The 13,424-nt window shown below is 42.3% G+C and overlaps 1 protein-coding gene across 2 annotated transcripts; it reads left to right on the top strand.

Moving 5' to 3' along the window:
- The first annotated feature begins 236 nt into the window (after nucleotides 1-236).
- mRpS24 (mitochondrial ribosomal protein S24) lies at nucleotides 237-10,410 on the top strand. 2 transcript variants are annotated; one of them, XR_010564017.1, is made up of 4 exons: nucleotides 237-371; nucleotides 1,935-2,133; nucleotides 8,638-9,047; nucleotides 9,964-10,410. XR_010564017.1 is itself a non-coding variant. In XM_065430762.1 (3 exons), the coding sequence occupies exons 1-3, from the start codon at nucleotides 342-344 to the stop codon at nucleotides 8,925-8,927; spliced, it is 519 nt and encodes a 172-aa protein (XP_065286834.1). In that variant the 5' UTR covers nucleotides 237-341; the 3' UTR covers nucleotides 8,928-10,410. The 2 variants fall into 2 exon arrangements, 1 of the variants encoding a protein (XP_065286834.1); XM_065430762.1 differs by having other exon boundaries at nucleotides 8,638-10,410.
- The last annotated feature ends 3,014 nt before the right edge of the window (nucleotides 10,411-13,424 follow it).

Genomic DNA, 13,424 nt, shown 5'->3' with positions numbered 1-13,424 from the left:
TAAATTTACATTAGTGATAAAAACATTTAATAATTTATTTTTGTTCAAAATATTTTATATTAAATAGTTATATGCTTTGCTACTGTTAAACAAAAATAAATTTCTCAAAGATTTTTTTTTGTAGAGTGCTGTGCTACCCTTTCAAACATATTCTCTAACACATGGCAAAATCTACGTCATACAGCCACGCAGAAAAATTAAACGTTATAAACAAAAAATAATAACAACATAATAAATATAAATACTTTATTTTATAAGTGCAGAAAAAGTTAATTTTATAATTAGTTGTTACATTATTAATAACATTACCTGCGGTTCGGTCATAGCAAAGCTGAAAAAGTATGGCGGTCCCCATGGGAAGTTTGTGCAAGGTAAATAATATTGCCGGATTTAAATCTCTCTGCTTTTGATTATCACTTATTTCAGCCATGCGCGAGACGCCTAGCAAGCAGCCAGGATTTTTTATTTTTTTGCTGCACACAAATGACAGTTGCTGCATATTTCGCTGCGTCTGAAGTTGTTAATGCACGAGTTATGAAGGGCAACGATCGCGCCTGCATGATAAAACTTCAACGAGCTCTTTATGCATGTCTCCAGCTCGTGCGGCGTCTGGGATCATTGAAAAGCCCACTTTTCTTAGTTTTGGGCCATGTGAAACATATGTTTGTTTTATTTTATTGATCTTAAGGAAAATCTGAAAGCATCACGCTCTTAACGAATTGGCGCCGTAACAGCTCGACTAATAGGCGTTTACTTAACCTCCATTTCACCGACACCGTTCTTCTGTAACTGAACCACACTTAAACTTTATTTTGCTCCGAAATCTAGTATCTTTATATAAGACGGACTTCGCCACATACTGCTTAAAGTACTTAACTGTTCAGTGTTTATCTCGTTGGGATGTGGTTATATACAAGTACCTCCTTGCTATGTCCACATTTCAGCTTGTGTATTTGTCTTTGCTTGCTTCTTCCTATTAAACCAACAGTAATCCATTGCAGCGCCTTAGAGAACGTGAATGCTCGTGTGTTATGTCGAGTGGGAATTACGACATATCAAGCAGACACGTTAATAAGGCACGAATGGCGGTAGGAAACGCGTTTTGGTGAGCGAAAGAACAAGATTGCAGAATTTCTGTAATCATCTGTACTGCAGCAGCGCCATCTAAACTCTTTGCTATCCACCTGCACTTCCTAAACTGGTTCAGCAAGTGCAGCCCATTGCTTATAGTTTTCTCCTTCACTTGAATAGGAGATTAAACATTTGCAGCAAAATAGGCATAGAATAGTTGGCAAACAGTTTGAAATCAAATTTGGTGAACATACGTAATGACTTGAACATTTCTGCACCTTCCTAAATACTGTCATGGAGCTATTTGGCGATAAAGATGTACTGTCTGTCAGAAAGGGGACATGCATTTATTCTCGGTAACAGTGGAAACTTTCCCCATACATGAAGAACCATACTGTTGTTAATCTGAGTCATGCATGCTTAAGCTATCCCCGTTGAGACTTTAAGCAGGGTTGTGCATAAGAATGTGAATGAAGGACCACTTACAGCAAGAACTGTTACCAGACTGAAAATTCCTTAAAATGTGTTGCGAAGCCAAATAGGAGGTGTGATACAAATGCGCAACTATTTCAAATCAGTTGTTTTGCTTTCAGCAGGCTTTGTGATTCTATTCTGGAACAAATGCAAAGCTGAATTTGCTGGAGAAGTAGGGTGCAATGAAGTTCTCCTAAAGGTCATGTTCCCTAGTCAGTTTTTCTAGTGCCCCTACGACACATATTTTGCACCTGTTTTTCATAGTCCTCTATGTTGTCATCTTGCACACCATTTCAGGCACTGTTGGTCAGCTAAAGAGTGACATAATACAACAATGACTTTGTGACATCTGCAGAGGCACATTAATTGGCTTTTTCTTTTGCCATCAGGCATTTGGGAGGCTATGCCACTCTCAGGTTCTGCCACCACCTGGCCGTGTTGCAGCTTTGCACACAACGGCAGCCCTGCAGAAGAACCGAGCAGGTCGCTACAAGGTGACACGCAATCACAACAAGCCACTGACCTATGAGATGTCCAACCCACCTCACCAGATTGCCCACCGTAAAGCATGGAACTCGTGGAACACTAGTATGTGTCATTGTCATCCAAGATTTTTTTTTTCCTTAAAGGGCCCCTAAATCACCCTTAGCTTGAATATTAGTTAGATAGTTGGTGATAGGTACTAGTCTACTATGAACATATAGCCTTAAGAATATTTTAAAATGGTGCAAAATAATAGCATACTTAAAGGTGTTCGATTAATGAAAACGTGGCCAACGCTGTTTCTTGCTCTCCTTCTCTACGCTGCCTACTCGTGCTCTCTCCCCACTTGCCATGTACGCTCACCAACTCTACACAGTGTAGCAAAAGCTACATGTCACATCTGCACAGCAGAAAAAATGCTCCTCTATTGTCCGCCCCTAATTGCCCTCCACATGAAGCTGACTGAAAGGAAGTTTCATAAAAGGTTCAGTGGCGTACAATGGACGAACCTCTCTCCATTCTCGAAACACACAGTCGTATCTATAGTCATGTTGGTGTTGTCATTCCTCAATGACTAACAAATCAACAGTTTTTATATCTGGTAACGTCAGCTGGAGCACCCTGTTGACATCACAATGTGCGAAGGAGGCACCGAAAAGGGCAGGAGAGGAGCATGGATTTGGTTCTTGAATTTGTGGGGTTCTCGTGGTGCGTAGCGCTGCCACACTTACCAGAGATGATGGTCGCCACATTCTCTATGCGATACGTGCGTTTCTTTGAAATGTGTAAAAAAATGTCGGAGGTGGTTTAGGGGTCCTTTAAAGGGTCCCAAGGGCCCCTCGCTAGGTCTGACCATTTTGAGCTGACAAGCACAGTGCATAAAATGTGCACCTACGCTCATGTCTGCTGAATATTACATCCATTTCAAACCAAACACTGTTTGCCCTTCTCATGGGCACCACAATCCCAGTCAGAGTCGACAATCATACAAGTGCGCCACTTACTGTGACACTTGACTTGTAGAGTTATTCAAAGCAGCATTAGTTATTTGTTTAATCTGTTGCTTCAGTAGACCAATTAAAGTTTAGAGAAATAATAAAACATACCAGTTGAATGTCTGCCTGTTTTTGTTTCTCTTCGTACTGTAGATAGATGTACCTCAGTTTTGTCTGGTTCTTCTTAAGCTTGTGCACAGAGATTGAAACTATGTCATTTTTTACCGTGTTTTCCAGCGCTGCGATAATGCTCTTTCATCCTCTCGCGTCCGCCTCACTGCTCGTGTCTATGGCACTGACGCAAAACCGTCTGCTGCACAGAACAAGACAAACGCAATAGCTTGCGCACAAGTCTGTCACTAGAAGTGCCCCACTCGGCAAAAATGCGGGAGAGAAAAAAAAAGAAGGCGGGACCCATGACATTTGTCATGCAATCCCCTGGCTCCGGTATGGGAGAACACAGAGAACGAATTTCACTTGCGGAGTCTAAACGGGGAAATTGGAGAGAGGGTCTATGTTGGCGGTGACACTTATCTCCTAAAATCATGGGTTCGCGGCACTTCAAATATTTTTATCTCAGCTATTAATGAAGTAATTTGAAAAATTCTTTCTGTAGAACACTCTTTAGAGGGCATGCAACAACTTCTAGTGCATAACCAAAATTTGCCATGTGGCCTGGTGAGGGGCCTTTTAAAGAGACATTAACTGCCAACATTCTTGAATTTTCCATAAAGTTTACGAATTTGGGCTCAGTCTACAATTGTTGCATTAGGACTTACAAAAAAAAAAAAGTTTGTGAAAGAGAGTTTGACCCTACCATTGGAAGTTTTCTGAGGAGCATACTTGCTTTGAGTGAATATATACAGGCAAGTTCCTGAAGGTGTGCTGTGCCTAAATGTATATCATTGTTAAGAAAGTGTGCAGGTATTGCACAATAGGCACGGGCTCAATGCAAGCTCTAAAACAAAGTGCATGCTTAACCCCCCCCAACACACACACACCTGCACACCGTATTGACACCCTTGGTATCGTTTCCACTGGACCTTTACGAATTTTAAGGTTCACAGGTTGGCATATATGTGCTAAAGAGAAAGTTAAGTCAAACTGTTGAGTAAGTTACACTCCTACACTACTGAAAGGGCCACTCTTACATTTGGAGGAGGCTACTGGTGCTGGGGTTTCGGTGCAAAGTTCAAAGAATGAAAGTTTAGCCTTCATTGTCTAGTCTGTTAATACATGTCGAAGCTGATTTAATGTTTCTGTTTACTGTCCCTTAAATAGGCCAACCGTAGTGGAATTTTTTGTTCCCTAAAAAGGTTCCTTTCTAACAGTGTAGATAGAGTAGACTCTGTACCAAATTTCACATTTATAATATGAGTGGCTACTTCACAAAAAGCTAGTTACAATTGTTGCTCTTGATACTGAAAGTCAAAGTGCTGCCATTACAGCTTATCGGAAACAAAGCAGAGCCGAGAGCATTTGAAGTCCTTGCCTACCGAGGTGCCTAGGCATGGCAACGAGATCAGTAAGCATGCACGATTCTGGGACAACCAGGTGCACACGTCGTGTTCTGAAGTGCTATCTAGTGGCTGTTGAATAAAAAAAATTTTAATTAGCCAGTCCTGTGGCTTTGCAAATTATTTCCGCTGTGTGTACTACCCGTTTATGATTATGGCCATTTTAGCCAAACTGAAATTTCATTGAAGTTGGGTTAGTACCTATATGTTGCTGGCATTGCTCAACAAACTGTTGAGCCAGAAACTAGAAAAATAAAGAACTATTTAAGATTAGAAAAATGCAGCATTTTAGTAAACATAGGTAGTTTCTGTTAGACCTAATGAAGAGATTTTTCTAACAGTGAACAAATATAAATTACTGGCGACCATTATTTCAACAGTAAGCTACAAGGGTAGTAGACATGGCTCATTCTCTGAAATATACGCGTGACAGTGTTAAGCACAGGGCTCTTTTCCTGGAGCTCAGTGATGCTATATGCTAAGTAGCCTGACAGGGCTTGTGGTATCAAAAATAAATATAGTCGGATACAACTTTAGAAAAAAGGGGGCGTTTACTCCTCCGAGGCGGAGGCAGACGAGCATCCACCAATGCGCGCGCTCTGGACAAACATCATGAGCGAGACGGCTTGTGACCCCGCCGACGGAGAAGATGGCCGCCCGCGCTTCGAACTGGGCGAGGTCGCGACAGCTGTCTGCTTCAGCCCCTCGTCAGAGTGAATTCCAGTAGTGTTTGTGAGGGTCTATCATGCCGGAAATATTACTACGAACTTACGATGCGCCATTTATGCCGTGTGCATTTATTCTGAGCCGTGATCTGTTGAAGGAACATTGCAGCGAGCATCGCTGGCGCTGTGCTACGCTTTGCCTGTAAACAGGATCCGCGGCGACCGCTGCGAACACACATCCTGCGTACTTGTTCCATGTTGTTTTATTTCGCTCCCGAGTGAAGTTACGGCGAGAAAGTTTTCCAAAGACTGGTGCCTACGGTAGCGGCGGGTGTGTTTTTTGTCGGATGGGGTGAAATGATGGAGCAAAACCATTCTCAGGAGAAATCAGAAAAGTTCGCGCAACAGAAACTATTTGCAGAAGAAGCCTTCAACGCAAAGATTTGTCGCCGTCAACTTAGCGTAAACTATCAATAGAAAGGTTTTAGCTTTTCCGGTATTCCGGTAAAATGCAGGCGGACGCCTGGCGCGTTGGGGCGTGGGGGCGGAGGCGTAAACGTGAGCGGTCGAGCGGTCTGCACGGTGCAGCCACCTGGTGGCGCAGTGCTCAAACAGACAGAAACAGTTAATATTGCATTAACCGAGCGTATTCTTCTTCGCTGCTGGTGTAAATTTTCGGCACTGGCATAATCGTGTTGCAGCCCCAACGCCCCAATGCCCCGTCCGCCTGCGTTTTACTGGAATACCGGACAAGCTAAACCTCAGCAGTGAGATAGCCGAGCGTCTAGCGACGGTGTTCGAGTGTTGTGTGGCACCGTCGATTGATTGCTGTACACCAGTTCTCACTGCACGCGCAAGCTGTAGAATGCGTGCTGTGAAATTGTGAAAACACAAAACCAAAAAATATAAATTTTATGCTATTTGAAACCAAGAGTATTTATTTAAAACGATGAATGAAGCATTTTTGCACCTTCCTGCCTCGACCGTATTCTCGCCCCGGTTTTTAATGGTTGCGATAAATGCATTGTTTTATATAAGTACTTTTTCTATAGCAACTGATTCATTTTAAGCATGAGAAACGAGCAGTAGATACGCCGTGTACAAGTGAACAAGCGCAAAAGCGTCGCAGAGCTGCTCTTTCTACTTTTGTCACTTGCAATGAAGCTAAAGAGCAGACGACGGGCAGCGTTGTGAAAGGCACGGGGTTATTTTTCTGCCGCTATTCGGCTTGCGCTGCAGCACATGAGAACTCTAATAAACCAGTCATCAAAATGCAAAAGTCTTTATTTATACCGAGAATTACGCGTTTCAGGAGCACGATGTTTCGAGCGGGACTATTTTAGACGCGGAGGCTATCGGCTGTCGCGCTTCGGTCATCTGGGCGGGGCCTCCCCTTTTTTCTAAAGTTGTATCCGACTATAGAGCAAGTAAATATCCTAAGTGACTTGCAGCAGTATCGACACGAAATGGGCCTCCATGCTTTCGTATAGCTTCATTCCCACATTATGCTATCTGGCAAACCAATTGAGCAAAAACCAAATGGCAGCTACAAGTCAGGTGACACTGAAATATAGAATACTGACCTTAATTTATTCAGTTGCCATTTTCTACTATAACGGTACTTGGATATATACTGCTTTTGTTTTTGCAAATGGCATCATGAAATACAAAACAAATAAGCTCTTCAATGACTCAAAAACATCTCGTCACTGCATTCAGAATTAGCTATTGACAGACCATTAAGCGAATAACATTTAGAAATTTCAAAATGCACTACCTCCCAAAGCGCACTTTATCAGGAACAGAGTAAACCTTAAGTGTTAGCGTGGTGTGCCGAGGCTAATTATTGTCCATTACTATTCTGAAGTGCTTGATTGATAGCACTTGTTTAAAGCGGCACTTGTTAAACAGTTTATGTTGGCTATAAGAAAAGCTTAAAGGGACACTTATCTACATATTCTGGTAGGTTGGTAAGAAAGTTGACAGCAGCACTGCCTCTTAACTGAACTGGTCACTGCTTGTTTGTGACACCTTGCAGTGGCCACTGAGCGAAAATATTCTAAACAAATGATCCTGGCATCTACTTGAATTCACTAGAGCGTCGTTTGGTAGAAATCCACACGCGCGTTCTGCCAAAAGCACCATTTGCATGCATATCGTGTGGTTTTGCAGAAAACTGCATCCGCGTCTACCAAAAGATGCGTATGCATGCTTAAAACGCGTTTTGGCACAAATCCATGTGCGAGTGCTAAAAAGAGCAGTATTGGCGTGCTTAAAGGTGCACTTATCAAGCATCTTCTCATCATTGTAAGAAATGGCAAGGAGCATTATTGACGCTCAGTGTTTCATTTGGTCCAGCGGCTGTGCTGTACTCTGCTAGGGGCAGTCGAAGAAAAGCCTATAGCCGACGCCTGCTTGTGAATACTTGGGTGAAAGGCATATGTCAAGTTAAGCTGAAGTGATAGATTAGGCTTCGAAAGTGACTGAAGCATCCATTTTTCAGAGGATGGAGCTTTCTTAGGTGACAAAGGGATATGTACATAAGACTGGATGGACATCCCAACTTTGAAAATATAAAACTGACCCTCGATGGTGCATTATACCGTGTTTGAAATTAGTAAATGCCAATCAATCAGGGTGGTAAATATCTAACAAAAGTGTGTGCTGTATTTCTACAAAACGTCTTGTTGCTACCTCTTTACGCTACTCCATGAGCACTATTTGAGGGACCATGGCATCCTAGTCGTGAGGCCCCCAAATACTTAGTGGAGCATCAGCTCCTAGATCATTGGTGCAGCACTGTGTGACATACGAGTTTGCACCTGTTTCCTGTGGTGATTTGTTGTCTTGACTTCCAGTTTCCTCGGTGGCTAGGCCATTTTCTGGCACAGAACAAATGCCAGGACATTTTTGTGGCCATAATCTGTCACTCCTGCTACTTACGTAATATTTACCTTTGGCGTCCAATTAGTACTACGTCCCATTAGTACTTTGGCATCCCATTAGGAATGAGCATGCCCTGAGCTGGCTGCACCAAGTCAGGCACGCTGTACTGCGACAAACACAGAATGAGCGATGATGCGAGGGAAGCATGTATTTAGCTGTTTAGAGTTCTTATGCCAGACGTATCTTAAGTGAAAATGCAAGAACCAACAAAAGACGTTAGACATATTTTCATTAAAGCACTGCCGAATCCGTCTGACGTAACTGTAACAAAGTTAAAAGGAGATGCCATACATACCTTTAGCCACAGTCTTACATATTGTCAGGCATCTGCCACCTGCATATGAGAGACTTGACATGAAACTAGCTTTCATCTGTATAAAAATGCAGATTGTGTGGTGTTTGTTGTCTTAAAGAAACCACTGCATGTGAAGTGTTGTGAAAGTTTGCCATTTTTATGTCTTATCCTATATTGTTTGTCACTTCTAGGCAACCTGCAAGGGGGCTTGCGGCGTTCCGAGACACTTGTGGAAGACATGTTCATTCGCAAATTCATGACTGGCACATGGCACCGAATGTTTGTTTCGGAGATCCTCATCAAGCGTCGAGCCAACATGATCTTTATTGGAGGCATTGTGCAAAGGGTGGTGATTCCACGTAAAATGTACTTCCTTATCGGCTACACTGAGGAGATCCTCAGCTACATCCTCAAGTGCCCTGTCAAACTGGAACTACAGTCAGTTGCTGACCGCAAGGAGATGATCTTCAAATACATTTAGGAGGTGTGCTTTTGTATCCAGTGGTTGCATTGTGTGAGAACGTAGAAAAAGAATTGCCCTGGATGTGACCAGAACCCAAGCACTGATGACTACCTTGCGTTTGTGCCATGCTGCCAACAGGTACCCTTGACCCTTGTTGGAGCAGGTCTTCTATTGTGGCGTATGCTTGCACTCTGAAAAACATGTTGAATACTTCAGGTCATTGCATTTCATTAAAGTGAACTAGGATTTACTCTAGACTATCCTGCAAGGAAGTTTTTGGGTAGTGGCAACTTTTCTGGATTACATATAAAAAAAAAAAATACGTCACATGCATTCAACAACAGCTAGCATTCAAAATGGGGCAGTTGTTCAGAGAAGAGTATTAAAACCAAGGCACGCACACCAGATTCTCTGTACAGTAATTTCTAACTACATAACCGTTGACACGTTTAATTTAATGCACCTTTGTGCATTACAAATGAACTAGTATAAATAAATAATGAGTTGCTAGAGTTAGATTTAATTTTGTGTACTGGATTTGAAATCAGATAGACTAAAAAGGGGCCATTTCTGGATTTCTGGCATTACGTGTGCTTTGTTGCGTTCAGTGCTTTACAAAGGCTAATCATTTTTTCACACTAACTGTGATAGAATTTTAGATGAGACCATTTTGCATCAAGTGACATACTTGGCAAATATAAAATTAGCACATTATAAGTTCATGCCTGTGCGTATCGTATGCAAACACCTTCTGCTGGCCTAAAGGTGTCACCAGGGAGTCGAAAGTGTTTGCTACTCTGTGAAAACTTCATACTTAAGCAGTGGTATTGCAGCCTTAATTATTTAGAAATAATGAGTATTTTCTAGAAGGGACCTAGATTCTCGCATGCAGTACTTGTAGTGTTGCGTTTTTAGTTTGTCGAAAGGCATACTTTTTTCGTCCCCAGAAAGGCTCAAAAATTTTTAAAAACTTGCAATTAATCGTGAAATTTATTAGTGTGTTTAGTGCAGTTCATCAGATCTTGGAAGCTGATATTTCCTTATGTGTTTTCAGGGGATGTACAAATAATGCTTAATCTAACTTCGTCAAATTTCTGGGTAGCTGGTGTAGCACATCCCGGGAACTTCCCAGCCCTACAGCAGCACTTGACGTGCTATTTGTGACGATTGCTTGGACTAAGAACTGTATGTAAAATAAAGTTAATCTCTCATTCTGTCCTAGGTTAAATAAATTCGTCTATTGTTGCAGCAGCCAGGAACAACTGTAGTGTAACATCTCTGTGTGGGTGCACTTAGAATGCTTGCTTGTAGCTGTTGATTGTTAGTATTCTACAGACTGCAAATGTTTATGCTTCTGCTGTGACCAGTGAGTGCAGGATTATGTGTACAGTCATTCAATACTGTTGGTGTGTACATTGTGAGTAGCATAAGATTATTAACAAACATGCAGTGAATGAAGGCCTTTGTATATATAAATAAAATCTTACCATTGTTTACATGATCAGCGGCATTTTTATCTTTGATAATGAGAAGCACAAATGGGTTTGTGTTTTTCTCTCATTTGTGTAATGAAGGCTTTGGTTGTTACAACTTTTCCTTGTTTGCTTAACATGATCAGAATGAAGCCACTCTGAGCTTGCATTAAGAACCACCAGGCACGTACCCAGGATTTTTTTTCGGGGGGGGGCCCACCACCTCCATCATCATCATCATCATCATCATCATCATCAGCCTGTTTTATGTCCACTGCAGGACGAAGGCCTCTCCCTGCGATCTCCAATTACCCCTGACCTGCGCCAACCGATTCCAACTAGCGACCGCGAATTTCCTAATTTCATCGCTCCACCTAGTGTTTTGTCGTCCTCGATTGCATTTCCCTTCTCTTGGTACCCATTCTGTAACCCTAATGGTCCAACGGTTATCTAAATGGCGCATTACATGACCTGCCCAGCTACATATTTTCCTCTTGATGTCAATTAGAATATTCTATGCCCGTTCGCTCTCTGATCCAAACCACTCTCTTTCGCTCTTAACGTTATGCCTAGCAATCTTCGTTCGATCGCTCTTTGCGTGGTCCTTAACTTGCTCTCAAGTCTCTGCCCCATATGCACTGGCAAAATGCACTGGGAAATGCACTGGCAAATGCATTCGCACTGGACATATTCCACTGGCAAAATGTACTGATTGCACACTTTACTTTTCAATAATAATGGTAAGCTTCCAGTCAGGAGCTGGCAATCTCAGCTGTATGCGATCCAACCTATTTTTATTCTTCTGTGAATTTCCTTCTCATGATCAGTGTTCCTTCTGATTAATTGACCTAGGTAAACGTACTCCTTCACAGTCTCTAGTGGCCGACTGGCCATCCTGATCTCTTGTTCCTTTGCCCGGCTATTTATCATTATCTTCATCTTCTGCATAATAATATTCAACCCCACTCTTACAGTCTCTCTGTTAAGGTCTGCAATCATTTGTTGTAACTCGTCTGCATTGTTTTCGAATACAACAATGTCATCGGCAAACCGAAGGTTGCCGCGATATTTGCCGTCGATTTTTACTCCTAAGCCTTCCCAGTTTAATAGCTTGAATTCTTCTAAGCACACAGAAAATAGCTTCGGAGAAATTGTGTCTCCCTGTCGGACCCCTGCTTTCCTTGTGTAGAATTAAGGTAGCTGTAGAACCTCGTAGATATTCTAACGCGAAAGGCGAGTCAGTAAGACGAGAAACTATTTACAGATTATATTTACAACAACGGCTGCAGCGCTGACCGGTTAGATTCACAGCGCGAGCCCAGTTCGTTCTTCCTCCTCTTTTCTGGAGTGATGGCGCCTTCGCGCCCCGTTCAAACAAACAAATACCTCACGCATGTAGCAATATTTTCCAAGCTTTTTACGTAAGCGTTCTGTACTCCTTGATTACGTAGTGCCTCTACGATTGCTGGTATCTCTACTGAATCAAATGCCTTTTCGTAATCTATATAAGCCACATAGAGAGGCTTATTGTACTCTGCAGATTTCGCGGTAACCTGGTTGATGACATGGATGTGATCCATTGTAAACTATCTCTTCCTGAAGCCAGCCTGTTCCCTTGGTTGACAAAATCCTGTGTTAACCTTATTCTACTGGAGATTATTCTGGTAAAGATTTTATATAATACTGGGAACAAGCTAATGGTCCCATAATTGTTCAATTTTTTAACGTCTCCTTTTTTTGTGGAGTAGTATAATGTCTGCATTCTTCCAGTTTTCTAGGACCCTTGCAGTCGATAGACACGTCGTATAAAGAGCTGCCAGTTTTCCAAGCATTATGTCTCCTCCATCTTTGATTAAATCGACTGTTATTCCATCTTATCCTCCCGCTCTTCATCGTTTCATGTCTTGCAGGGCCCTTCTGACCTCATCGCTAGTTATAGGAGAGTTTCTGTATCCTGTTCATTACTGTTTCTAACTGAACTATCGTGACTCCTGTGGGTACTGTATACAGGTCAGCTTAGAATTTTCCGTTGCTTTTACTATATCTTCGAGATTGCTGATGATAATATCCTCCTTATCTTTTAGTGCATACATCATGGTTTGTCGTATGCCAGGTTTCTTTTTTACTGATTTCAGGCTGCGTCCATTTTTTTACGGATTCTTCAGTCTTTCTCATGTTATAGTTTCGAATATCAATTATTTTCGCCTTGTTGATCAGTTTTGACAGTTCCGCGAATTGCGTAGCACTGTGCGGCCGCCAGTCCCATACAACCGCGTAGAGCGCAGGACTCTCCGGTTCTAGACGTACTGCGCTCACTGCGAAAGGTTAGAAAAACACCCACATAAGCACAGCAGAAAAGTCGCTACGTGAGGTGGTTCGACCAATAACTGTAGAAGCGTCATTCAAAACAAGTAATTGTTCTCCACTTCCGGCGGCGTTTTCTCTACTTCCTTTTTAAATAAAAAGATGTTGATCCATAAATACTCTCATAAACAACGGTTAACTTTTTAATTATTCGCTTTTGCTTGCAGTTTGGTTGTTGCCTTGGCTCTCTCCCTTAGTAGATCGCTTAATTTCTCAACTCCTTGCGATTTTTGTTTCCAGTTGCCAATTTTGCACGAAAAGTGCTATACAGTTAGGGAAAAACAGACGAGGTAACGGGTGACAGTCATCTTGCTTATGGGTTTAAGGGTTATTGCAGGGTTTCATGATGGACGCTCTTTCACATTATTTTATTTCTCACCTTATCTAACCCATATCACGTGTATATGGTTCCGGGCATCTGTCAGCGTCGGGGTGAGCCGTAACTCAAGGAAACAATGAAGCAAAGGGATAAGTTAAACGCCATTGACGTTTTCTCCGGCCGCAACTCGTTCCATGAGAGTACAGACCAGCTGAGTAATAGCCACATCCCTCTCATGGTCCCAGGATCAGCCTAAACAAAGAAGGTTGAACTAGCAAAAGCAACAGCTATGCGCGTGACGGTTGAATAGATGGTGACAACTGAACGCATCTCGAGTTAATCGCGCGGGTGCGGAATCTA

Source organism: Dermacentor albipictus, chromosome 1, assembly GCF_038994185.2.
Source record: "Dermacentor albipictus isolate Rhodes 1998 colony chromosome 1, USDA_Dalb.pri_finalv2, whole genome shotgun sequence".
NCBI lineage: Eukaryota > Metazoa > Arthropoda > Arachnida > Ixodida > Ixodidae > Dermacentor > Dermacentor albipictus.
Note: the sequence above shows the minus strand (reverse complement) of the source record. Positions and strands in the feature narration are given on the sequence as shown.

Coding starts and splice junctions, on each gene's coding strand:
- mRpS24 (XM_065430762.1), top strand. CDS start 342: ATGGCGGTCCCCATGGGAAGTTTGTGCAAG. Junction 372..1,934: donor CCATGGGAAGTTTGTGCAAG/GTAAATAATATT, acceptor TTTTGCCATCAG/GCATTTGGGAGGCTATGCCA. Junction 2,134..8,637: donor ATGGAACTCGTGGAACACTA/GTATGTGTCATT, acceptor TGTCACTTCTAG/GCAACCTGCAAGGGGGCTTG.